The sequence below is a fragment of the Panthera leo genome, chromosome B3 (assembly GCF_018350215.1).
Source record: "Panthera leo isolate Ple1 chromosome B3, P.leo_Ple1_pat1.1, whole genome shotgun sequence".
Taxonomy (NCBI): domain Eukaryota; kingdom Metazoa; phylum Chordata; class Mammalia; order Carnivora; family Felidae; genus Panthera; species Panthera leo.
The window spans coordinates 131,287,742-131,315,731 of NC_056684.1; the positions used below are offsets into that span (position 1 = coordinate 131,287,742).

Genomic DNA, 27,990 nt, shown 5'->3' on the forward strand with positions numbered 1-27,990 from the left:
TAAATAAACATTAAAAAATTTTTTTTAAAAGAAAGAAACAGTACTTTCCTTTCAGAGAAGAGGCTTTGCTTAAAACCCTATACTTACCTTACTTTTCTATAGTTCATGTAAGGTTGGAAACCCCATCTAGGCCAGATATTTGCACTAGTGAAGGCTCTATGGGTCTCAAGCATCAGAAAAAAATAATCCAACCCATCTTAAGCAGACAAGGAATTTACTGGCTCATGTTACTGAAAAGTCCAGATACTACTAGCTTCAGTCATGGCTTGATCCAGGAGCTCAAAATGTTATTTCAATTCCATTTCTCTCTATCTCTTAACTTTGCTTCTTCTGGTCTGGCTCTGTTTTCAACAGAGTGTCTTCTCAAGGTTGTAAGAAGGTCACAGCAGCTCTACTTCACATCCTCCTGAAGTCAAGTCCAGCATGGAAGAGGCTTCCTTTCCCTGTGTAGTCTCAGAACTGATCTCATTATATGTCATTGATACGGATGGATCACACAGTCATTCTTGAACCAATGGCTATGCCCTGAGGAATGTGGTGCTCATCTGATCAGGTCTGAGTCAGTGGTACCTGCCCTCTGCTGAAGCTGATAGTGGGCTCAACACATGCAGACCAACTGTGATCAAGGAGGCTCTCCAAAAAGATACTGGGCACTGTCGCCAAAAGGATCCTGGACAGACAAAAATGGCAAACGTCCTTCCAAATAAATGATGATTTCAAGGTTATTTTGACTAATGTAAGAAACACTAGTAGGTTGCAAAACTGAAACCCAGACCAGAATTTTTAATATTTTTATGAACTTCACCAGAGATAACTTCCCCAAATAAGATATCATGGTCTGTTTTAACAAATTCAAAGCAAGATCATTATCCCCTCACATTTGAGGAGGGAGGGTTGTCTTTCTTATCTTCATATTCATTTTAAGCAACGAATCAAGCAATATGAAAAAGCTAAAAATAAAAAAATTGATCATGAATGTAAAATGTCATTAAATAATAATGATGCATTTTATGGTAGCTGACTGCATGCAATACTTTCAACTTTGGAATAAGGTTACTTTTTTCACCTAAGTGCTGTTAGAAGTTTTTCAGGCCTGAATATACAGGGATCTAAGATGCATATTGATGCATATTCTGCATAAACAGAGTAGTGAAAACATGAAGAACATACCTACCATAAACCTAAACACTTAAAAATCACATTGTACATAAGAAAATGAAGACATTATCCAGTATATATATAGAACATCTAGAAAAAGATAAACAACCAACAGAAAATTGGGCAAAAACCCTGAATAGGCACATTTCACAAAAGAAGCTCTCTAAATAACCAATACACATATGGGGCGCCTGGCTGACTCAGTTGGTGGAGCATGTGACCCTTGGTCTTGGGGTTGTGGGTTCAAGCCCCGTGATGGGAGTAGAGATCACTTTCAAAAAGAAATAACCGACACACATATAAAAAGGTGCTCAACTTTGTCACCAAGGAAAAGCAAATTGAAAGCATAAAGTGATAGCATTACTCACCCACTAGAAAATAACAAACGTTGGAAAGTATATACAGCAACCAGGATTCTCCTCCACTACTGTTGAGAGTGTAAATTAGCACAACCATTTGGAAAACTATCTGGCAGAACCTATTAACATGGAAATGTGCTTATTCTATGACAGCAATTTCACTCCTAAACATATGCCCAAAAAATATGATCAAGGATGTTCATGAGAAGCACAATTTGTAGTGGTCAAAAAGCAAAGACTACCAAAAGGCCCATCAACACTGGAATGGATCAATAAATTGTGTTATGGTTGCACATCTTGACACTGTGTAGCAGAATGAGCAAACAGCATGGATGAGTCTCACAAACATAAAATTAAATCTAAGAAACCAGCCACAAAAAACATGCAGTAGCATTCGATTTCTATAAAAGCTAAGAACAAACTAAACTAATCTGTGCAGTTAGCAGACAAGACGCCAGGTAACCTTGGAAGGACAGTGACCTGAAGACTCGGGGGGTTTGTAATACTCCACTTCCTGATCTGCTGCCAGCTACGCAAGTATGTTAAGTTAGTGAAACCTCAGCTGGCTGACACTTATGTGCATTTCTCTGAATATATATTACACATTAAAGGTTAAAAATAGAAAAGGAAGAAATCAGTTAAGTCTCCCGCCTGTCATTTCCAGCCTATCTGTTCCTTCCATTACCAATTCCCCTGCTGTTTTGTAAAGTTGCCTTTGTGTGAAAATACTTGCTCCATTTTAACAAGTGGTGGGTGGTTGATGTGATTTCTCTATAAATAGTTTGTAGAGAAACTATTTATAACCACTGTAGTGGCTTGGAAAGCACAGTATAAATGTTAGTTTTAATCATCTGGGGATGTACACAATATTTTGTTCCATAAGGATCATAGTATTAAGTCATAGTATTTTTGCTCAGCTTTAGTTTATCTCTGGAACACAGCACCCAGAAGCGCTCACGATTCCAGCTGCAGATGACAACCACACTTCATTCCTACGCAGATCACAGCTCTCAGAGACATGAAATTGAGGCAAGAATCAGAGAGAGCCTTCGTTGTTGATCCTGTTGAGTCTTGTTGGAAATAATGAAGAAAATCTGAGAAGATGTGCTTTCTTCTTCGTTCTATTGCTACTTCCCGTCAGTAGCCCCGTGCCCAAAACACACAGAATAATGAATGGTCGGGTTTTAAACAGAATCTGTTGGGGCGCCTGGGTGGCTCAGTCGGTTGGGCGTCCGACTTCGGCTCAGGTCATGATCTCACGGTTTGTGAGTTCGAGCCCCGCGTCAGGCTCTGTGCTGACAGCTCAGAGCCTGGAGCCTGTTTCGGATTCTGTCTCCCCCTCTCTGTGCCCCTCCCCTGCTCCTGCTCTGTCTCTGTCTCTCTCAAAAAATAAATAAACATTAAAAATTAAAAAAAAATTAAAAAAAAATAAACAGAATCTGTTTCTCCAGCTTTCTCCCTGTGAGCCCACAAGTCATTGATCCAACCAGAGCTCTTCTCCCTGTTGCAACTTCCTCTGTAAATAAAAGCAGAACAGTTCTGTGTAAATACAGGGGGAGGCTGGATTATTAACACTCACAATAAACAAGAGATCCTTATAAGCAGCATTCTGTTATTCAGAATAATGGAGCTCATGGCCTATCTCACGCCATAAGAAAATCCAAAAAGAATACCAAAAAAAAAAAAAAAAAATGTTCATCACAAGATAATGAGTTAATGGGGAGACATTTGTAAACAGACAAAATAGCAAAGGGGATGCATCAAGAAGTAAATCATTTTATTGTGAGGTCTCATAACAAATAGGCAGTGAAGAAGACTCACATCAGTATCCCTTGATGTCATGTGTTAGGAAAATCAAGAAAACAGGTTTTGTTTCTTTTTTCCTTAAGCTCCATGCCCAAGGTGGGGCTTCAGCTTATGACCCTGAGATCAAGAGTCACATGTTCTACCCGCTAGGCCAGCCAGGCACCCCCAAGACAACAGTTTTTCTAACCCATAATGTTGAAAATACTAATTACTATCTTTTGGAAGTTGCTATCCTTTATTTTTGTTGGTATAATATGGGGACTCCAACCTTCTAAAAAATTATTAGGGCATTATTTTTTTGAGATTTCTCAGCACTACAGACTAACTTCTAAAGCTGAATGAAACATGAAATTTTACCTAACCCGATGGTCCTCAAGTCGTGCCATTGAGGAGCCCTGGGGCATCCTACTCAATATGTCAAAGGTGCCCAGGAATTGGTTGGATAAAGACCCAGAGAGAAATACTCAGGACTCTCCCCAAACCTGGGCCAACCTTATTTATTTATTTTTTATTGTTTATTTATTTTTGAGACCGAGAGACACAGCGTAAACAGGGGAGGGGCAGAGAGAGAGAGAGAGAGGGAGACAGAGAATCCCAAGCAGACTCTGAGCTGTCAGCACAGAGCCTGATGTGGGGCTCAAACTCACAAACCGTGAGATCGTGACCTGAGCTGAAGTCAGATGCTTAACCGACTGAGCCACCCAGATGTCCCTGGGCCAACTTTAGCAAGCAGACCAGCTCATTTTCTGTTTCCATAATGGGCTTCCACATGAGTTTTATGTGAAGAAATCATTCAACTATTTAAAAACAAGAAATAATAAAAATTTTTTCAAAAATTTTGTTTATTTACCTATTTTGAGGGAGAGAGAGCATGAGCAGGGGAGGGGCAGAGAGAGAGAGGAAGAGACAGACAGAATCCCAAGCAGACTTCTTGCTATCAGCATGGAGCCTGATGCGGGGCTTGAACCCACAAAACGCAAGATCACAACCTGAGCGGAAAAAGAAGAGTCGGCACTTAACCAGCTAAGCCACTCAGGCGCCCTAAGAAATAATAAAACATGTTGAAGTGGACAACTCATCTTCAAACTGAAGAGTTTATAAAAAGAAAAGTGAGAGGGCCACCTGGGTGGCTCAGTTGGTTAAGCGTCCCACTTCGGCTCAGGTCATGATCTTGCAGTTCTGAGTTCAAGCCCTGCGTCAGGCTCTGTACTGACAGCTTGGAGCCTGGAGCCTGCTTCAGATTCTGTGTCTCCCTTTCTCTGTGCCCCTCCCTCACTCATTCCCTCTCTCTCCCTCTCTTTTTCTCTCCCTCTCTTAAAAATAAATAAACATTAAGAAAAAGAAAAGAAAAGTGAGACCCAAGCAGATTAAATGACTTGCCCAAGATCTCAGATGCAATCAGGGGCAGGACTAGACCTGGACTTTTTGTTTTCTGATTCTGGTTTGAATGGACTTTCCAAACCACGATGTGCCCAGCAAAGAGTTTCCACAGTTTCCAAAAAGAGGGGTTGGAAATCCCGAGTGGAAACTAGCATATGCTTATTTATCTAGCTTTTATAGATTCTTCTATTTTCAGTGTCAAAGTCCTTGATACAGAGGCCATCTGCATTTTTTAAATAATGCACAGCATGTCACACGAAATCATATGGGCAGCAGAACCAAGGCTAAAAGTCCACTGTCTGTTTACTCCCAAGTGCTATTTGCAAATGGAAGAAGAAATTAGCTGCTAAAAATGTTACATTGGTTATGATCTGGAATCCTTCGACAGAGTAAAGCTGCCATGGGAACTGACTAGCTGATTTTTAAAGCTTGAAACAGGCCTTTTTCATATACATATACATATACATATACATATACATATACATATACATATTTATATATAGCAGAGTGTTTTTTCTTTAATGTCAGGATGTTTGTTCAAAAATGCTATATAATTAGATAACAGCTTTCTCTGTCATTCCAGCTGTATTTTCTAAAGAGAATATACTGCAATTTTTTTTTTATCCAATTTGGTAGGTAAAGGGTTAATTAAAGAGAGGGCCTTCTATTTTTAGCTGTTACTATAGCCAAACTCTCATTCAGTCTAAAAACAGCCATGCTTTCTGCACCATTTTTAACCCTGCAAAGCTGAGACTCATGCCTAACCAAATTAAGGATAAGCTTAAATAGCCCATCCTCAGCCAAAACCATGGCAACCAGTACTCAGTACGCGTCCTACATCTTGCCCGGTAGTCCTTAACATTCTTTTATCACAAGACAGGAAATCTGTTTTGTTTGGTTGTCATTTAAGGACAGCTTTACACTATAGAATGGCTAACCATTTGCTTTTATTTAGGGAAGAAATGGTTTATGATGGTGTGAGCTTTACAACTAGCTAAAGACAGGAATAATCTTTATTATTTATTTACATATTTATATATTCACTGCCTCATTTCAAAAAGAGACCTGTAGTAACTCCCAAAACATCCAAAAGGGGATATGGAGAACATGAGAAAATAATGGGAGTATGGGCTTTCTATAGTTATGACCATGAACACAACTGGTTTGGCAGTCAGATTAAACGATAAAAAGAGGGGCACCTGGGTGGCTCAGTCGATTAAGTGTCCAACTCTTGATATCAGCTCAGGTTGTGATCTCACAGTTCATGAGGTCAAGCCCCACATCGGGCTCTGCACTGACAGCTCAGAGCCTGCTTGGGATTCCCTCTCTCCCCCTCTCTCTCTGCCCCTCCCCTGCTTGCTCTCTCTCTCTCTCCCTCTCAAAATAAACAAAATAAACTTTAAAATAAACACACAAACAAATACAAAATAATAGATTCTGCACAGTGACACCACCCAAGTACCATTATCAAAATGGGAAATACAGGGGGCGCCTGGGAGTCTCAGTCAGTTAAGTGTCTAACTCTTGATTTCAGCTCAGGTCATGATCTCACCGTTCCTGTGTTCAAGCCCTGCATCAGGCTATGCACTGACAGCGTGGATCCTCCTTGGGATTCTCTCTCTCTCCCTCTCTTTGTCCCTCCCCCACTTGTGCACTCACTTGCTCTCTCAAAAATAAATAAGTAAACATTTTTTTAAATGGGAAATATGGTCTTTATTTCCCTGAAAGACCTGAGAGGTCTTTATTTTTCTACCTTATTTCTAAATGAAAATAGCTTTGTGATTTTCTTCTGATAATAACATCAGTACATGCTCAGGTAGACAACCCATGCATTTTAGAACGCTATAAAGAAGAGAGTAAAAATTAGCCTAAATGATGCAGAAGCAACTGTCGTGACCATGGTGACCATCTTCCCGTCTCTTTGTGCACTTTCATAAATGTACATAAAATGAAGTGCTACCCTGCATGATGCTCTGGGACCTGCTTTTCCTATTCACTTCGTTGCGAAAATCTTTCCATACAAATTAATATAGAATTGTGATACACTCTATCAAATAGGTGTATCATCATTTTTTTAACTAAGCCCCTATTTAGGAATATTAAGAGTGTTTCTAGCATCTCACTATTACGAACAACACTACAGTGAAGATTCTTTTACGAACATATCTTTGTTTAATTGGTCAATTACTTCCACAGGATAAATTCCTAGATGTGAGATTGCTACACCAAACAGCATATATATTTAAGTTTGTGGGTCCTATCATCCAGAAAAGTTGAGCACCCTGGAAAAGTTGAGCCAATCTATATACATGCTTGTTAAAGATGTGCATAAAGTTTCTCTACACCCTCACCAATATTTGGTATCTCGTTCTTTTTTATCTTTTTCTATCTAGTAGAAAAGATGTCATTATGTTTTGATGGGAGCAGCTCTTCTCCCATCAATTCATAAATCTAAGAAAAGGAGAATTATAATTAAATTGAATAAGATAGCTGAGCTACATGATTTTGAAAGGCTCTTCCAGTTTTAACATTCTATAATTCCAGTAGTGCAATTGCTAGATCGTAGAGCAGTTCTATTTTTAACTTTTTGGAAAACCTCCATACTGTTCCCCACAGTGGCGACACTAGTTTGCATTCTCACCAACAGTGCATGAGGGTTCCCCTTTCTCCACATCCTCACCAACACCTGATGTTTCCTGTGTTGTTAATTTTAGCCATTCTGACAAGTGTGAAGTGATGTCTCACTGTTGTTTTGACTTGTATTTCCCAGATGATGAGTGATGTTGAGCATCTTTTCATGTGTCTGTTGGCCATCTGGATGTCTTCTTTGGAATTCAAAGGGATACGTGCACCCTGATGTTTATAGCAGCATTATCAACAATAGCCAAATTATGGAAAGAGCCCAAATGTCCATCAACAAAAGAATGGATAAAGAAGACATGGTACATATCCACAATGGAATATTACTCAGCCATAAAAAAGAATGAGATATTGCCATTTGCAATGAAGTGGATAGAGCTAGAGAGTATTATGCTAAGTGAAACAAGTTCAGTCAGTGAAAGACAAATACTATATGATTTCACTCACATGCAGAATTGAAGAAACAAAACAAACAATCATGGGAAAAAAAGAGACAGAGAAATCAAGAAACAGACTCTTAACTATAGAGAACAAACTGATGGTTACCAGAGGGGAGGAGGGTGTGGGGATGGGTTAAATAGATGGTGGGGATTAAGGAGGACACTTGTCGTGATAAGCACTAGGTGTTATTTGGAAGTATTGAATCACTAAATTGTACACCTGAAATTAAGATTACACTGAATGTTAACTAACTGGAATTTAAATAAAAACTAAAAAAAAAAAAACAAAAAACTCTATAATTCTACAAAATGTCCCTAATTAATTTCTCTACCAAGCATCTATTATAAGCAAGATCCAAAGGGAAGAGAGGTTAACTGGGAGTCTCTAATGTGCATGAAAACAACCCTTTTAGATCACTGTTTATACTCATTTTATTTTTCTAAATTTTTTTAATGTTTATTTATTTTTGAGAGACAGAAAGACAGTGCTAGCAGAGGAGAGGCAGAGAGGGAGGGAGACAGAGAATCTGAAGCAGGCTCCAGGCTCTGAACTGTCAGCACAGAGCCCGATGCAGGGCTCGAACCCACAAACCACGAGACCATGACCCGAGCCGAAGTCAGACACTTAACCGACTGAGCCACCCAGGCACTCGTGTTTATGCTCATTTTATACAGGAAAAATATGGGGCTCAGAAGGGGTTAAATAAGAGCAGAATCAGAGCAGGTCAAACTGACAAAGTTTTTTTTCCCCTATAGCATGCTGTCATTCAGCGGGATTCCTGTCCTTCAGGAACGTACAGTTACCCTAAGGCAGGGATGTGAGTTGCAGAGAGACCACACTCACATAAAAATCATTCAAGTCACATCTGATTTCTAAGGTCAGGCCCTTGTCTTCCTCCACCCACCCCTACCACCACAACTTTGTATCATTCCCTTGGCACTTAATATGGTATTTCCCGTAGAGTAAATGCTCAAAGAATACTGTCCATGCTCCTCCCTATCTGCCTGACTACTTGACTGGGAGGGGTAAAACCTTCTCATTGTGGACAAGATGGTCCTACTCCTTGTACCATTTTATAGTGGCCTGGAAGCTAGAAAGCAATTAGCCTCAGACTGGTCATACACCTACCTGGTAGGCCCTCCCTCTACCCAGCCTGACCAGGCTTGGAGCCAAGAGCCCAGAGAAACAGAGTGGGCTCCAGGGATAGAAAGACACTCAGTTCCAGGGCACAAGTGAGATGAATTGTTCCCTTTCATAGTTCTGCTTTTGAACCTTTCTATACAATCTTAAATATTATAGTATCTTACAGCTTCGACATTTCATCTCTAGCTATTTGACATTTTAGAGTGTCTTTACACTTCATCAAGATTGTTATCAGAAACAATCAACAAAACTAAAAGGCAACCTACTGAATCAGGGAAGATATTTGCAAATGACATATCTGATAAAGGGTTAGTGTCCAAAATAGATAAAGAACTTAGAAAATCTGACACCCCCCCAAAATCCCAAATAATCCAATTTAAAAATGGCAGAAGACATGAACAGACATTTCTCCAAAGAAGACATACAGATAGCCAACAGACACACTAAAAGATGCTCAACATCGCTCATTATCAGGGAAATACAAATCAAAACTGCAATGAGATATCACCTCATACCTGTCAGAATAGCCAAAATCAAAGACACACGAAACAACAGGTGTTAGCAAGAGTGCGGAGAAAAAGGAACCCTCATGCACTGTTGGTGGGAATGCAAACTGGTGCAGTCACCGTGGAAAACTGTTTGGAAGTTCCTCAAAAAGTTAAAAATAGAACTACCTTATGATCCAGCAATCATATTACTGGATATTTACACAAAGAATACAAGAACACTAATTTGAAGGGATACATGTACCCCTGTTGCTTATAACAGCATTATTTACAACAGCCAAGATATGGAAGCAACCCAAGTGTCCATCGATCGGCGAATGGCTAAAGAAGATGTGGTGCATATATACAATGGAAAATTATGCAGGCATAAAAAAGAATGAAATCTTGCCATTTGCAATGACATGGGTGGAGCCAGAGAGTATAATGCTAAGCAAAAGAAGTCAGTCAGAGAAAGACAAATACCATATGCTTTCACTCATAAGGGAAATTTAAGAAACAAAACAAACGAGTGAAGGGGGGAAAAATAGGAGAGAGAGATTAGAAAGAGGGAGAGAGAAATACACTCACAAACCTAGAACCAGAATCTTAATTCTAGAGAACAAATTGATGGTGACCAGAGGGGAGGAGGATGAGAGGATGAATGAAAAAAGTGATAGGGGATCAAGGAGTTCATTTGTTATGATGAACACAGGGCGATATATGGAAGTGTTGAATCACTATATTTTATACCTGAAACTAATATTACACTGTATGTTAACTAACTGGAATTAAACTAAGAACTTAATACATACATACACAAATATTACAATTAAAAATATTTTAAAGAATATATCATCATTAGCATTATTGCTATCAATCACTAAACACGGATACTTCAAGTTTTTTATGGTTCAATGTTGTTGGGGTTTTTTTAATGTTTTTTTTATTTATTTTGAGAGACAGATAGAGAGGGAGAGAGCAGGGGAGGGGCAGAGAAAGAGGGGGAGAGAGAGAGAATCCCAAGCAGGCTCAACGCTGTCAGCACAGAGCCCATATTGGGCTCAATTCCATGAACATGAGATCATGATCTTAGCCGGAATCAGGAATCAGATGCTTAACCAACTGAGCCACCCAGGTGCCCCAGTTCAATGTTGGTTTAAAATGGTGCTTCTCAACTACTACTATTCTAGCTTAGTAGAACTCAATTAGTTATTGAGTTCTGAGAGCTAGCATATGGTGTGGGCAAAAGCTCAGGACTCAAAAGTCACTAAATTCTGATTGGTTGTGGTCAAAGGGCCAGCACTTGGGGTCGACAGGTACAAATGTTGGTGTTCATGTGCATTCACAATGGTCTAGGATCTAGACTCCATGTAACCACTCTTGCAAAGAAATCATATAATGTGCATTATATATTTCACATAGGTCTTCAATTTGCTTTGTGTCAATATATGACAAGCTGTAATTCAACACTTTCTGTAGATGAAATATTCTCAAAAATAACAGCTGGAAAGATGTGTACATTTACATTGTAAAATTTATACAAACCTCATCTGATACATGAAGCTAGACTACATGCTCGTAATGACTAAGTATTTCAGGTGCTTTGGGCAAGTTAAGAAAATATTTTTTTTTATATTCAAACAATACATCTTTATTATCTTATGTCACCACTGAAACTTTACATCTAATTTTATTACTTCATTATTAGATTACTAAAGTAGTGTTCTAATTACCCTTCTTGCCTCTGTATTTTTAAAATATCTCCAATGCCACTACTAACAAAACAACAGCAGTAATAATAAAAACTGTTCATAATTACTGAGTGTTCATAAAGTGCCAGACACTTTTGTAAGTGTTTTATAAAGATCATCTAAGTTGTTCTGTACAATGGCCTTATATGGTAATATTCATATATCACTTTATAGGTGAAGGGATTGAGAAAGAGAGATAAAGTAAGTTATCCAAATCATCTACTTAATGGGTGGATAAAGATCCAGTTCCCTGAAAAAGGAATTGTCTCCCTCAGATACAGCAAGAAAATGTTTATTTTGATCAATGCCTATAATTTTTCCAGGCTCTTAGATATGACAAGCCCTCCATTGGGGCCTAGCTCACTGTAAGACTAGCCTCTCTGTAGGAGAGACAATGGCCATGGGCGAGAACACTTGGGCCTACAATGGCAGCCCATTCTCAGGAAGAAGAGTGGGCCTATTGTATTTGCTGCAGTAGAATCAGGCTCTTCTTTCTGATGTGCCATCTTTTTTTTTGTTTTCAAACAAATGTGTTCTTGCTCAACAACAAAGGGCCTGACAAGATGCCACAGACCTCACACTATCGAGCTACATAAAAGCAGGAGATGATGAATGTTAAGTGCATTCTGGCTTGGTTTGATTTAAAGAGATCACTTCCAAGAAACACTTGGAATCAGTACTTGAAGTATTAGAGATGTGCCCTGACAGCTGGGGTTTAGAGGAACAAGGGCAGCTTTGTTCTCTTTTATGTCCACTTGTTCCCGTGCATTTGTTGTCAGGAACTGCTCATGCACAAGGCACAGGAGAAGAGGACACAACAGAGAGCAAAGAAGTGGGAGATTTTCTCCAACCAATGCTGAGGTGGAGGGATTGGTTGGAGTCTGCTTTTAGTAGTTGCTGCTGGGATTCTGAGTGCTGAGTCCAGCCCGTCCATACAAATGACTTCATGTTCGGGCATCGACAGGCATGTGTACAACCAAACCCATAGCCTCTTCTTCTCATGCACAAGGCTAGACTCTACTTCTCAGCCTCCCTTGAGAGTAGAGCTAGTGGAATGTAAGCAGAGGTGATGTGGGCCACCTCTGCACCTGGTGCATTAAAATTTCCATGGTAATTCTCCTCTTTCTTCCCTCATCTGCCAGCTGGATATCCATGCCCAAGTACCCATGCAGCCATGTTTAAAGAATGATGGAGCCTCCATAGCCAGATCCTTGAATGATTATGTGAAGCTAAGCTTAGCAATACCAATACTCTCATGGACTGGAATTTATGAAAAGAAAATATAAACATCTATAGTATCAGGCTGCTGAAATGTGGGCAGGAGGTGGGGGAGGTTTGTTATAGCAATTAGCATACTGTGACTTATATAGAGTATGCAAGAGCCCAGGGAAAGAATGGATGAGGCTCACTCTGAATGTGTTAGCTCTGACTGCCTTTCTGATCACCTTTCCTTTAGCCTCCCCACCTGCTTGCTGGGAAAAGATGAAGGAAAACACATTGGGTCATTACACACAAGCATGTTGATGTGACTTTGGAAAAGTCTCTATGAAGATAGTGAAGAACTTACATTCTTTTTTTTTTTTTTGGAGAGAGCAAAAGTATGTGCCACGGTGGGGAAGGGGCAGAGGGAGAAGGATAGAGAGAATCTTAAGCAGGCCCTATGCCCAGCACAGAGCCTGACACGGGGCTTGTTCTCTCAACCCTGAGATCATAACCTGAGCTGAAATCAAGAGCTGGATGCTTCACCAATTAAGCCACCCAGGTGCCCTGATAACTCACACTTTTGAGAAGAGAAATGCTATCCCAACCAACAAATGTTTATTGGACACATTCCCTAAAGAAATCATCTTGTTAGGTGCTGGGAATACAAAGATTCACCTCTACTTTGGAATTAAAAGCAAAAAAGATAGTCCTATAAGCTTGAAAATTGGGGAAACATGATTTAAAAGATAGTTGGGTAATGAAAAAAGACATGCTTTACAGTTAGACAGACCAGAGTTGAAACACTAGATATGACACTCATTAAAATTATGGAAAGTCACTTAATCACTTTGTGCCTCAGTATTTTCATCTTTGAACTGGGATAAAACCTACTAACCTGAGTAAAGTGTTTTTTTTTTTTTCATTTTTTATTTGGAAATAATCTTCAACTTAGAGAAGAGTTGCAAGAATTCCCATCTACCCTTTCCCCAACTTCCCCTCAACGTCAACGATTTGCATGGCTATCATTTAATTATCAAAACTAAGAAATTAACATCGGTACAGAATAGCTAAATGGCAGACTGTATTAGAATTTCTCTGTTTTTTTTCACTAATGTCCTTTCTCTGTTCCAGGATCCAATCCCAGGAGCCACATGTAGATCCTTCCATTTAGTTATCATGTCTCCTTAGTTACCTTGAGTCCAACACATTTACCTTGTTTTCCTTGCAGTTTATGACCTCACCACTTTGGAAGAGTAGTTGTAATATATCTTTCTAGAATGTCTCTCTCAATTTTAGTTTGTCTATGTTTTCTCCTGATTGGACCAAAGTTATAGATTCAAGGAAAAATATAGCATGAATTGCATTATTTCAGGAGGTACATGGTATTAACATGACTTACTACTGGTGATCACTTGGTGAAGGGGTATCCAAAAGATTTCCTCAGAGTAAAATTACTATTTTCCCCATTCAAATAGAAGTGAGTCATCCTTACGTATTCTTTGGTAAGGTGTATAGTCAGAACTTTTGCCCATCTAGAAAAATCAGGTTGTTTGTTTTCTTATTACTTAGTTTTAGGAGTTCTTTATATATTCCATAGCTAAGAACATTATCAGATATGTGATTTGAAAATATTTTTTCCAAGTCTATGGCTTATCTTTTCATTGTCCTAAAAGTGTCTTTTACAGACCAAGTATTTTTAATTTTAACAAATTGGAATTCATCAAAATTTTTTCTTTTATGGGCCAGGCTCTTGGTGTCATGCTTTGTCAAATCAGGCAAGTTTTCTCCTAGAAGTTTTCTAGCTTTGAGTTTTACACTTAAGTCTAGAATTCATTTTGAATTAATTTTTGTAAAAGGTATGAGATAAATGTCTAGTTCAGTTTTTTTTACAGATGGACATTCAGTTGTTCCAGCACCATTTGTTGAAGGGGCAATTCTTTCTACATTGAATTGCCTTTGCAACTTTACAAAAAAAGGCAGTGATTGTGTTTGGATGAGTCTATTTCTGGACTCTCTCCTGTTGCATTTATCTGTGTTCTAAACTTTCACCAACACCATTTTGTCTTGACTACTGTGGCCTTATAGTAAGTCATGAAATAAGGTAACATGAGACCTCCCAACTTTGTTTTCATTTTACAAAACCGTTTTAACTATTCCAGCTCATTCCCTTCCCCGTATAAATTTCAGGATCAGCTTGTTGAGATCAGAAAAGAAGCATAGGAGTGCCTGGGTAGCTCACTTGGTTAGGCATCCAACTCTTGATTTTGGCTTGGGTCATGGAGATCGAGCCCCGAGTGGGGCTCTGTAGTGACAGCACAGAGCCTGCTTGGGATTCTCTCTCTCTCCCTCTCTCTCTGCCCCTCTCCTGGGCTCTCTCTCTCTCCCTCTTTTTCTCTGTCTCTCAAAATAAATAAATAAAAAGAAAGAAAGAAAGAAAGAAAGAAAGCAAGCAAGCAAAAAATTGGGTCTTTTAAATTTTTTTAGTGTTTATTTATTTGAGAGAGAGAGAGAGAGAGCAAGTGGCAGAGTGGCAGAGAGAGAGAAGGAGACACAGAATCCGAAGCAGGCTCCAGGCTCTGAGCTGTCAGCACAGAGCCTGATGCGGGGCTCGAACCCACGAGCAGCAAGATGGTGACCTGAGCCGAAATTGGATGCTTAACCATCTGAGCCACCCAGGTACCCCTGGATGCATCTCTTTTTAATGAGAGTCTACCTGCAAATGTATTATCCCACTTTACTTGTAGTATAAGCTTCTAACAGTATATCGCCAGTGCTTTTCAACCCTGCTGCACCTGAGAAGCACCAGAGGCGATGTGGAAAACAATACCAATGCCCAAGTTTAACCGAAAATAAATTTCATCAGAATCTGGGGTGAGGTTGGAGGTTGGGGGAGTGCAAAGAATATTTTTCAAAGCTTCCTAGGAGATTCTTAATAAGCCACCAGATTGGGTCACTAATCCCTAAAGATCATGGGTTATCACTTAGTGCTTACATGTGATGTACAGCCTGGGAATGAAAAGGCTTATGTCTGTCATTGAAAAGGCAAAGTACCTGAGCAGTGGTTATATCTGGTAGCAGTACCAGTGACTAAGCACCTATTGTCCTCATACATCTATGTCACCTGCCCACCCCCTGAAGGCTTTTGTGATTTCTAGTTTAGACTGTAACCATTGGAAGACATTGAACTATGGGATACGGAATGTGTAAAAACATGTTTAATGGAAATGGGTAAAAGAAATCAATTTCTTATAGGTTTGATATAACATGTCTCAGTCCAATCCATCAGGGAAGCACCAAGCAGAGTAATTTACTTCCTCACCCTGAAACTCTTCAATTTTTATAGATGGTAATGTCAACAATCCGAGAGTCTGAATGTGATTTAAGACCATGAATAATTTTCTAAGAACAAAATATCGGTGAAATCACTGACACTAGATCTGCCATTTCCATAAGCAGCTTCATAGCAGAAGTCCTACAATAATCCCAAAGTTTAGAGGTTTAGCCTTTGTTAGAACACTAGGAAAAGCCTATCTTTAAAATACCCAGTTTTTCATAGAAAAAGTACTAGAAACAACATTTATTGCATTTTGGCTCTCTTATTTTAAATGTTAGGAAGCTGAGGGCTGCCTGGGTGGCTCAGTCAGTTAAGCATTCAACTTCGACTCAGGTCATGATCTCATAGTCCATGAGTTCAGCCCCACGTGGGCTCTGGGCTGACAGCTCTGAGCCTGGAGCCTGGCTTCGGATTCTGCATCTCCCTCTCTCTCTCTGCCTCTCCCCCTCTCGTGCTCTGTCTCTCTTTCTCAAAAATAAACATACATACATACATACATACATACATACATACATACATACATAAAATATTAGGAAATCTAGGCTCAGAGATGTGCTTTGTTCAAGGCCACACAACTAGCCAAGACCACACAGCCCAAAGGTTCTGATCTCATAAAGTCTTCATTCTACAATGCTTCCATGCTCTTGTAAAATGTATGCAACATTAGGGATGTGCCCATAAAGGAGGGAGCGTGCCCTTCTTTTTCCCTTTCCTCCTTTCATCACTAGAATGTAAATGTAATGGCAGGACCTGGAACAGCCATCTCAGACTATGACGTGGTCCTGGGAATGAGGCAATGCTCAGTATGGTGACAGGCGAGATGGAGCACGAGTGTCTGACACTGTGGGGATTCGTACCAATCCTGGAATAGACCCCGTAGACACTAATCCTGGAGTCAGATATTCACAAAAGAGAATACTAAACTTTTGTGTTTTCTATTATTCACTGTTATACATAATCCTAACCAATCATAGTTAGGATTTTTATAGTCTCCAAACTAAGCTATGTAAATGGATCCTCCTAAAAGTAACTTTACTGCCACTTGGAAAAGTCAATGGAGCATAGCATTCTATTTGTACACATTAACAAGAATTTTGTTACACGGAAATCCTTCTTGCGAGGGAAGATGAGAAACGTTTTGATTCCATATGGCCCAACCAAAACCTGGGAGTGCAATTATTATTTAAGGGAAAATAGATATTGGGACCAAGTAGTAGCCTTCAGTATAACTTGTGAGAGAATCTTTTGTTTGTTATATATAAATGAAAAACAACATTCTCAATTGTCTGGAAAGCAAGATTTTTTTTTTTTTATGACCATGCTAGGAGTTAATGGTGGTGTTCCTTATTTATTTTTATTTATTTGCTTTTTTAGAGAGAGAGAGCACGTGCACACGCTTGTGAACTGGGGAGGAGCAGGGGAGAGAAAGAGAGAATATGAATCAGGCTCCATGCCCAGCACAGAGCCCAATGCAGGGCTCAATCTCACAAATGAGAGATTGTCAACTAAGCCTAAATCGAGAGGCAGACACTTAACCAACTGAGCCACCCAGATGTCCTGGTGATGTTCCTTTTTGGAACAGGATGGTATTAAGTGTTCAGTGGGATGGATTTTTTCCCCTGGGCTCCCTGAATTGTAATCAAGATAAAAAATCAGAACAAAAAGAGATGGGTACTTGCATTGTTATTTCTGAGAAATGCTTGTCTTGGAGACAGTCATTGAGAGACAACATTTCATTCCGCTGTATTAGTTTCCCAGGTCTGCTGTAACAAATTCTGGGTAGTCTAAAACAATGAAAGTTTATTCTCTGACAGCTCTGGAGGCCGGAGTCTGAAATCAGTATCACTGGGCCAAAATCAAGATGGCAGCAGGGTCTCACTCCCTCTGGAGGTTCTAGGGGACAATCCATTCCTTGCTTCTTCTGGCTTCTGGTGGTGCTGACGATCTCTTGCCTTGTGGACCACATGCTCCGATCTCTGCCTCTATCTTCACATTGTCTTCTCTTCCATCTGTGGGATCTTCCTCCACTTCCCTCTTACAAGGACACTTGTGATTGTATTTAGGACCCACTCACATCATCCACGATCACCATCTCATCTCAAGATCCTTCATTTAGCCACCTCTGCAGATACCCCTTTTCCTTATAAAATAACATTTATAGAATCCAGGGATTAGGACCTGATCTCTTTGGATGGCCATTATTCAGTGAACTACATCCACCCAAAAGAAAATGTGAAGATGATTGGAAAAAAAAAGAAAGAAGTCATCACCATTTGGTGGAATCATCACCTCTTCTTATAAGAAGCCATTTCCTGCCTCTCTTCTCTGTCATCAGGAAGAATGTTGCATCCTTTCTTGGAAACCAAGGGAGGAAGATGCCAAGAGGATCATTCATTGGTGGATTCACGGGTGCCTACAGAAAGGGGAATTCTGATTCCACTCCCTGGTTACATACATGTCTATGTTAGCCTGTACATCTGCTCACTTGCCCCTGTGATCCAGGCAGAAGGGAATGAATTAAGGAGACAGCGCAGGGTGGAAAATGTGAAATGTGAGTGGCACCTTGTCTACCTAATCTCTTTTTTTTTTTTTTACTCTGAGGAAGCACGGATACCATTATACTAAGCAGGTGATTTCCAAATTCCAGTCTTTTACATGTCACCTACGTGTCTTTTGCCACATTGTTACACCAGTAAACACTATTGTTTCCTTTGTAGTTTTCCTTTGAGTTTACTCACTTTTTACATTAAATATTTTTAAAAGAAAAACTATACCTCAGTTATAATTGGAAGAATAGTAGTAAATGCCATAAGCAAGCACCACAAAGACAAAGAAGGATGCCTCAAATACTATGGCCTGAAACTGAACTTCAGCCTTTGTTAAAAATGGAAGATTAGCTAAGATGACAGGTGTTAAAGCCATAGTAGGATCACACTGAGACTTTCTCCTTGATGTAATTAGGAGTGAAAGAATGGCAAAGGGGATAACTTTCTCATGGGGTAATCCAAAGTTATTCAATGCTGTGACTGAGAAATAAAGTATGAAGCGCCAGAACCTCAAAGGAGAGGAAGGCTATTCCAGAATATAAAGATACCGCCAGTTCATACCTGCCTCCACCATCTTGCTAGCAGCTTTTATAACTACTTAGGAATTTACATTGGAAGAGGAGGTGTTAAAAGATGTCCTAGAATTGCAGAGCATGAAATGCTACAAATGTGTCCATTAGGATTCTTCCCTTGCATGTGAGAGTGAAGAATTTATTGGCTCCTAGAACTGGGAGGTCAGGTTCAAATGCTTCCACCAGAGCTGTATTGGGGGAGCTCAAATAATGTCTTCAGGATGTTTCCTTCTGTCCTCCTCCCTCTTCTCTCTCTCCCCCCTCCTCCTCTCTCTCTGTTTCCCCTTATCTGTTGTACCTGTGCTTTCCACAGAGAGTAAGAGAGCGGTCAGCAGCATAGGCCTCTATCTCCCAGCTCAGCAAACCCAGCAGAAAGAGTCAGTGCTAATAGCTGTAGAAGCTAGGTCCCAGAGAGGATGCTGATAGGACCGGATGCTGACTAGGTTTCTGTGCCCATCTTTGAATCAATCCCCATAGCCAGCTGGCTGGACACATTCTGGCCAGGCCAGAGTCACACTCCCCTTTCCTGTGATAAAGGAGGGGCAGGAGAAGAGGGGACTGAGAAGGAGGAAAAATGGAGACTATCACCCAAAGGACAAGGGATGTATTTCCTGAAGGAAGAAAAGAGAAAGGATGCTGGGCAGACAAAAATAACAGGTGTTCACAACAAACGCCTTCTCTGTGCCAGTCGTATGCAATTTGAAAAGAACCCAAAAGCGTACTTAATGGTAATGATGTTTAAAAATACAAGGAGTAAATGTATGTTGAATGGCTACTGTCACCAGGAAAGTGGACCCTGTCAATGCCACTTCCTTGCTCGCCAATCCCAACTGCAACAGTGAGTGCCTGCACCTTATTGCCTAGAGCTTTCTCTGAACACGGAAGCCCACTTTACCTGCCCTTCAGGAATTACCCCCCACCCCGCCTCCAGCAGCCCTTAAACATGGTCTGACAGCAGGGTGGTGGATAAACAGCCCAGCTCCCCACCCTTGGGTAGGATAACTCTGTGGTGTTCTGTTTCCCAGAGTTCTCTGGAGGGACTGAGCTCCAGTTATGCACTAGATAGAACCCTTTACAGCTTCCTTCCCTTCTCTGTCTCACTTATGTCCCCCTTATTGGTGTTTACTGGGATGACCTCCTAAATAAATGACTGGTACTTGAATCCTTGTCCCAGGGTCAGCTTCTGGGAAACCCAAACTATGGCAGCCAGGCAGGCACTTTGGTAAGCTATTTATTCATATTACCTCTGATCATACTCACAACAATCACATAAAGTAGACACTATTATTATGCTCTGCTAGCTTACACATGAAGAAATAGAGTCTTTGGTCAAGGTCACACAGCTAGGAAACAGCAAAGCCAGGATTCACAAGCAAGTGGATTCCAACACTTATTCTATGTTACCTGCCACTTTACAATATCTCTATAAATGCCCAGCTTCCAGGATCACTGTAAATGAACTAGAGAGAATATGGTTCTGTGTTGTAGAATCCGAAAGGAAAATGTGAGCTGAAGAGTCGTGGGTCTTGCGCATAGTAGGTGCTCATTAATGAGTTGGAATAACTCATTAATAAATTAAGGACTGAAATAACAGGTGACAGTTTTTAGTTTACAGGAAGTTATTAGTGTTGTTCTTTTCTTCACCCTTGAAAAAGAGAAGCTGCCCCTTCTCAGAAATAATTCTCTAATATAGTTTCCTGGGGCACCAGGGGGCTGAGCCAGTTAAGCATCCAACTCTTGATTTCAACTCGGGTCATGATCTCATGGTTTGCGAGATCGAGCTCCGTGTGGGACTCTGTGCTGACAGCACAGGAGCCTGCTTGGGATTCTCTCTCTCTGTCTCTCCCCTGCTTGCGTGCTCTCTCTCTCAAAATAAATAAATAAACATAAAATAAAATAAAATAAAATAAAATAAAATAAAATAAAATAAAATAAAGTAAAGTAAAATAAAATAAAACAAAACAAAAAATAAATAAAATGTTCCTAAACTCAATGTCAATGACAGTCTTTCTAGATTACGGCAAAGTAATCATCTTTGGGGTAGGAGAAAAACTGGGCTCAACTGAGCTCTATTTCATTTTGGAAGAATAATATATGTTAGCCTTTTAGAAAAAGATATGACTTTAAAATATACATACACTTATCTTAGACAGCTTAGATACAGGTCTGCCTAAGAGAAAGGACTGAAGCAAAGTCTCATTTACCCTTCCCATTTTATACATCCATGATTGCACATGAAAAAGATTTTTCCATTATTTTAGGTAACACGTGCATAGAAGTGCAAACAGGCATAATGAAATGCCACTGAAATAATTGTCTAGCTGCCTATTTCTTGATTTAGTGGAATGAGCATTAAATCAAGAGTCAGAAAGCTGAGTTGTATAGGCTAATTATTTATCTTCTCTGTGCTCCAGTAGTTTTTTCTACAAGATGGATATTTTGGTTTAGGAATCACTGGCATCCTTCTAGCCCCCAAATTTTCTGAGGTCCAAGAAGAAATATTTGTTCCCTGTGAGGCTCATTTAAAAAGGAAATTAAGAAGGCTCAGAGAATCACTCAGTCTCTTATTTGTCTGTTTATCATATATAAACATCCACTCCACATGTTATAAATGACACAGAGGAAGTTTTTCTGTGCCTGGAGCACAACCAAAATTTCTAGACTGTGTCCTCACTGTGGGAAATGACTCCTGAATGGCTGCCCTCAGACCTCTGGTGACATCCAAGATCATTAAAAAGAGAACCAAGGGGCCCCTGGGTGGCTCTGTTGGTTAAGCGTCCAAATCTTGATCTTGGCTCAGGTCATGATCTCACAGTTTTGTAAGTTTGAGCCCCCGCATCAGGCTCCCCTCTGACAGTGCTGGCCTGTTTGGGATTCTCTCTCTCCCTCTCTCTCTGCCCCTCCCCCACTCACGCTGTCTCTGCCTCTCTCAAAATAAATAAATAACTTTAAAAAAGAGAGAGAGAGATGGAGAGAGGGAGAACCAAGAGGGGCACCTGGGTGGTTCAGTCAGTTAAGTGCCAGAGTTTGGCTCAGGTCATGATCTCGTGGTTCGTGGGTTCGAGCCCCACATTGGGCTCTGCACTGACAGTACGGAGCCTGCTTGGGATTCTCTCTCTCTCTCTCTCTCTCTCTGCCCTTTCTCCACTTGCATTCTCTCTTTCTCTCTTTCACTCTCTCTCCCTCTCTCAAAAAGAAAAAAAAAAAAAAAAAAAGATGGCTGAGAAGTTCATCTGGCACCAGTCAAACCAGTATGTCAAAATTAAGCACAACTGGCAGAGACCCAGAGGCATTGACCATAGGGTGGGCAGAAGATTCAAGGGCCAGATCTCGATGCCCAACACCGGTTACAGGAGCAACAGGAAAACAAAGCACATGCTGCCCGGTGGCTTCCGGAAGTTCCTAGTCCACAAGGTCAAGGAGCTTGAAGTGCCGTGTGTGCAACAAATCTTACTGGGCAGAGATTGCTCCCAACGTCTCCTCCAAGAACCGCAAAGCCGCTGCGGAAAGAGCAGTGCCGCTGGCCGTCAGGGGCACCCATCCTGAAGCCAGGCTGTGCAGTGAAGAAAATGAATAGACAGTTCATGTGCATATCATATTTGTGTTAATAGAGCCATAAAACTAAAAAGAAAAGAAAGCATTGTCTGTATTTGACCACTTTTGATTTATAAAAGGGCAATTTTGGGTCATTCAGCCTAATAATTTAAAGTGTTTGGGGAGTATATTTCAGGCAGACACCCTAAAAGACAAAGTATGACAGGAGAGGAGGTTGAATCCCTAAGGAAAACTAGATAGGGCACAAATAAAGTATGGTTTTCATCGGTGGCTTAACAAAACCTAGTTGTTGTTTTAATTGATTCGTGTGTGGTAGTTTGTGAATCACAGACACACTTCTAAGAGCTTCACTGCAACTTTCCAAAATCCATTAATTGTTAAAACTCCGAACCCTGCTTTTTAAGTGAAACAAATATGACCAGGATAGACTGACAACTTGGTTATGTCCTTTGCTTTGCTTTGTTTTTAACGGTGAAGCCACTTGTAAACAAGCCACTTGTAAACAGGGAATACATTAGGCGGAGATTATCATGCCTTTCGGCCAAGCATTGCCCCAATGTATTGTGGCAACTGATTGGCAGTGGAGAAGAGATAAAATGCTCTTCTTAAGCTATGGCAACAGGTTACCTAGTAACCACAGAATGATTAAATTCCATTCACAGAGACTTGTTCTCTTAATTGGAGGAAAAGATATAAAGAACACAGCTGGAGAGAAACGAGAGCAATGGAAGACTGTGACAGGTATTAAGGGGCCTAATATCTGCAATTCTAGCAGCCTTCACTTCAGAGCCACACTATATGATTGACTCTTTTGTTAGTAATAAGAAGCAGCTAAGCTGCCTGTAGAGCCATAATTTCGTGTTCTTCTCCACTATAGGAAAAATGAAGATAAAGTATACAATGGAGCACATTAAATGCAGCACAAACTCCAGAGGGTGCTATAGTTCTTAGAGTGACCACTTACCGGGTGCAAGATTACGCCTGTACTGAGATATCAAAGTTCAATTCCTTACTAGAACTCAGAATGGTCATTTGGGGTCAGTATATCCTACTATCACTCTCTTCTGTCTGTTGGGCACATATTGCTTTATAGAGAATTATGGTCATGCCATTCTCTCCTGCTTTTAACAATAAAATTAAGAAAACTCAAGCTCTAGATTGACAATGATGAGGATTTTTTTTAATCCATTAATTTTTTTCCTGTGCTCAAAAAAGAATTCACCATGTATGTCACTAGCTATAGTTGGAAAAGTTCTACCTAAGGGTCACTTTTAAAAATGTTTTTCAGTTACATCTTATACTCCTTGAGTAAGATTTGTAGGTTAATATTGCCTCAGTTTGGCTGCTCTGCTCACAGGTATGCAGCTTAAAACTTTTTGGGGGCACCTGGGTAGCTCAGTTGGTTAAGCATCCAAATCCTGATTTCAGCTCAGGTCATGATCTCATGGTTTGTGAGATCGAGCCCCATGTGGGGCTCTGTGCTGACAGCATGGAGCCTGCTTGGGATTCTCTCTCTCTCTCTCTCTCTCTCTCTCTCTCTCTCTGCCCCCCACCCCACTCGTGTGTGCGCATGCACACTGTCTCTCTCTCTCTCTCTCAAATAAACATTAAAGAAAAAAAAAACTTTCTAAAAAAGAAAAACTTTCTTAAAGCCCCCTCTAGTGACAAACAACAAATTAATCCATTACTGTGTAACATGCTAACCCCTCCAAGGTCCAAGTTCTGTTTTCTCTTTCAGTATTAGATGAATCAGGAGCTGCAGTATTTTGATTGGAGAATGACTAAGAGCTAGTCAATGGCTCACATTCTTAAGTGCTCTTCAGTCACCAAAACCTAAGGGATTTTGTTTTGAAACTGGTCAACACAAAATGCACACACATCATGTAATTGTATTTCTTTCACTCCGCCCTGTTATATATTTCTTTAAAAAATTTTTCCTGTTTGTTTTGTCCTTCAGGGACTTTCAGGATTAAAATACGTTCATGATAACACAATGAATGGAAAAAAGATTATCTTGGCCTTTTACGTCTTGTTGCTTTTATTGGATAGTTTTCACCATGATGTTAAGCAGGTCCAAACAGACAAACATGAGTTCTAGGAATCCTCTGAATTATGAAACTAAGGGTTATCTATAAATATATAGACTGGATGTAGAAATGATTATTTTTAAAATATAAAATAAAATGCAGTAAATAAACTATTATATGTATTAGACTATATATTACGGTATGTGTGATACATAGTTTATTTTATTTATATCTCCAGTTCCAAAGGGCTTAGAGCTCCTCCAATAAAACAGAAGTTTAATTGAGTCATTAAAACAAGAGTGGAATAAAAAAGCCACCTGCCTAATAAAGGGAATTAGAGGTAAATAGAAAAATAGGCTATGAATAATTATTGCAACTGAGCATACATTTTATTTATGCTTTCTGTCAGCTAAGACAAAAAGGGAAACCCAATAGTAAAAGTAAGCATGCCAATTCATTAGGGCCAAAAAATATTTTCCTTCTAAAATGTAACATATAAATTTCTAGATATCAATAAAAAGTATACCATTGGAATAATTTCTTAATATGAAATTCATACTTAAATATTCAATAAAAGGTCTTTAGGAATGGCCCCTCTCCAAGTCCATTGCACCTGGTGGTGATTCTTCCCAGTGGAGGGGTATTTCTGGGAACTAACTCTACCATAAGCCCATACTAGCTGTATGCATCCTGCCTATGATCATGGATTGCCTCCTGGGAATAGCAACCAGAAAGGACCCTGTCTTTCTTGTTTATACACACAGAGTGAAAGCCAAGGACATATTAAATTGAACTTAGGATAACATGTTTGCTGCTAAAACTGGAGAGAGAAAGTAAATTTTTGAAAGAATTGGAACAAAATACTTAAATAATGAGGATGGCTTCAGTTGAAGTTGGGTACCAAGCAATGCTGTCTCTAGAACCCTCTCCTGATCTTGGAGATATTTAAAAGCAATATCCACTTTTCATATCCTAAAATGTACTTTCGTAAGAGGAGCTGGCATCACCTTCGTGTGAATCAAGTCACTGTGTTATCTTCCCAGGGGTGTTTGCCCTTTAAGCTTTAGCTCTAATTCAGTTTAACAAATGCTTACCAGAGACCTATTATATGCAAGGTATTTTCCAGATGCCAGTAGTGGAATAAAAGGCTTCATGTTCTTAGGGATTTCAAACATCAGTGAGTAGGTAGGCAAGAGAGTTTTTGTTCTCTGGGTAACACGTGACTCTCTACCCATGTATCCTTCTAAATGACCTTTGTTGTTGGGGCCACAGAGCCATCACACATCCTTCCACATTCCTCAGATTTTTAATCTAATGTTCTCCTTTCCCTAGTCTTAGCGAACCAGGAGTTCAGATGTTACTGTAAATGAATTTCTGGCTTATTCCCCTTTCCTTGTCATAGGATTCCTGACTTACTCCCTTACATCTGAATTTTTCTGATACCTCAGCTTTTCTGAGATAGGGTCTTACAAAGAGAGAAAACTATTATTTGTTGAAAGCCTCGTTTTATTTTCCAGGCAGTGGACATATTAATCCTTGCAACTACAACATTAATAGCATCTTTTACATTTTAGAAAAGAAGGACCTGTGCCTCAGAGAGGTTTCCAAAGATCAAGTTGGCAAGTGGCAGAAAAGTTCCACGTATCTGCCTCCAAAGCCAGTACTTTTTCCATTACAGCAATGGTTCTCAAAGGGGTTGCAATTTTGCCACCTACCCCTGGGAAATTTGGCAATATCTGGAGACAGGCTTGTCACAGCCAGAGGTGGAGTGGGTGGGTTACTACTGTCATCTAGTGGGTAGAGACCATGGATGCTGTTAACACCCTACTAGGTACAGGGCACCTCCCACAACAAGGAATTATGCACCCAGCCCAAAACGTCAGTGGTGCCACTAAGGAGAAGCACCAGGTTACAGAATGTTCCCTGCCCTATGATGATTTTATTTGCAAGGATCCAAAGCTAGGTAACTGCTTCAACATTAAACAAATTGTAGAAAGCCACAGATCAATCAAGGCCTTGTTCATACTGCAACTCTCTTCCAGCCTAAAGAAAAACATATTGGAGCCTTAAGATGAAAAAGGCTGGGGGTGGGGAGGAAAGAGGGGTAGTGCTCAGTAAGCAGAAAGGAAATGCAAACTGATTCTTGAGGTTAAAAATCAAGAGGTAAATATATAGGTATCTTTCACCCCCAGGATTTTCACTAATCCCAATGTTCGCTCACTGCTCTGAAATGTAACTATTGGGAACTGGCTAAATGTTACCCTGACCTCAACCAACATTTGCTTTTGATTTTTTTCCGGGACCCAGGGGACGTGGATACCAGATGAGGCCACCTTGTCTCCCGCTCTTCCCGCAGGGACAAGACCTGCCAGGTGCTGGTGACTTACCTCCCGACAGGAGGCGGCTCTGTGGACGACTGGCAGGATCCCAGGGCCACAGACCGGTGTTTGGGACACTTTCCCCGCCCAGTAAAGGCCGCCTCCCCTCGTTCCCCACTCCACAATCCTCAACTGCTCTCCCCCTCCCTCCGCGTACCCCCGGGAGCTCGGCGGCGGGAGAGCACGTCCCTGCGCGGTGACGTCACAATCCCGGCGCCGCGGCCCCGGCCCTTAGCAACGGGCCTAGCGACGGTCTCCAGCGGCTGCCGCCCCGCGCGGGCTCCTGCGCGCCAATCCCCTGCTGCGGGGGCTGACCCTGCCCGGGGAAGGACCGAAGGGGGTCCGGCGTGTCCCCACGGCGGCTGCAAGAGGATCTAAGCATGAATGGCAGCCGGAGAGGTAAAGGGAACTCTCAAGGGCGACCGCCGCCTCGCGCCGCCGCGTAACCGGGCCTGGGGTCCGGGATCCGTGGCTCGGGGGCGCGGGTCGGGGCCGCGCTCTGGGGGCTCCAGGTCCCCTGTTGACTTGCCACTGTTGGCCCCAGTGTTAACCCGCGCACAGGAGGACGAGGTCCTGCCTGCTCAGAATTTGTGACCCTGACTGCTGGAGGCCCGGTCTCTTGAACTCGGCGCATGCAGCCTTTCTTACCTCGGTGGCCCCGAGGCAGAGGAACTAAATTTAGGTCCCCCAGATCAAGCTCCCTTGCTCTTCGCAAGGACGACCCTCAATTTCCTCATCTCTCGAATGTGACAGTAAAATGTCCATGTCATAGAGTTCTTGAAGTTTAAATGAGGATAATATATAACTCCTGGCACATTTTAAGTAATCGGTTAAATACGAAATCTTCCCTTCTGTAACCACCGTCCTCCCCACAAAACAAATAACCCAGGGATTCTTTAACTTTAATGTGAATAGGAATCCCCTGGGAATCGTGTTAAAATGCAGATTATGGGGGCGCCTGGGTGGCTTAGTTGGTTAAGTTGGTCTCTTGATCTTGGCTCAGGTTATGATCTCACGGTTTGTGGGATGGAGCCCCGCGTAGGGCGGTGCACTGTCAGTGTGAAGCCTGCTTGCTTGCGATTCTCTCTCCCTCTGTCTCTCTCTCTCTCTCACACACACACATAAAATAAATAAACTTAAAAAAACAGATTATGATTCAGTAGGTCTGCTGGGGGCTGAGATTTTGCATTTCTTGTATGTTTCCAAATGATG

The 27,990-nt window shown here is 40.9% G+C and overlaps 1 protein-coding gene, 2 long non-coding RNA genes and 1 pseudogene across 8 annotated transcripts in view; 3 read left to right on the top strand and 1 right to left on the bottom strand.

Annotated features, from left to right (window-relative positions):
- On the bottom strand, positions 1 to 27,056 carry LOC122223024. Of its 3 annotated transcripts, none has more exons than XR_006203998.1 (3): positions 26,788 to 27,056; positions 22,273 to 22,371; positions 1 to 670 (listed from the first exon to the last, which is right to left on the bottom strand). It is a non-coding gene; the product is annotated as an uncharacterized LOC122223024 (long non-coding RNA). The 3 variants fall into 3 exon arrangements; XR_006203999.1 differs by lacking the exon at positions 1 to 670 and adding an exon at positions 2,898 to 3,033; XR_006204000.1 differs by lacking the exon at positions 1 to 670 and adding an exon at positions 17,151 to 17,840.
- LOC122223023 lies at positions 21,512 to 22,395 on the top strand (annotated as a pseudogene).
- LOC122223025 lies at positions 23,033 to 26,794 on the top strand. The gene is made up of 3 exons (XR_006204001.1): positions 23,033 to 23,114; positions 23,251 to 23,410; positions 26,708 to 26,794. It is a non-coding gene; the product is annotated as an uncharacterized LOC122223025 (long non-coding RNA).
- The window catches only part of SPATA7 (spermatogenesis associated 7), a 39,780-nt gene continuing 38,846 nt past the window's right edge, over positions 27,057 to 27,990 (top strand). For all 4 annotated transcript variants that reach the window (XM_042944010.1, XM_042944013.1, XM_042944011.1 and 1 more), the window contains exon 1: positions 27,057 to 27,177. In XM_042944010.1, coding sequence (XP_042799944.1) covers positions 27,159 to 27,177 — 19 coding nt within the window. In that variant the 5' untranslated portion in view covers positions 27,057 to 27,158. The remainder of the gene's footprint in view (positions 27,178 to 27,990) is intronic.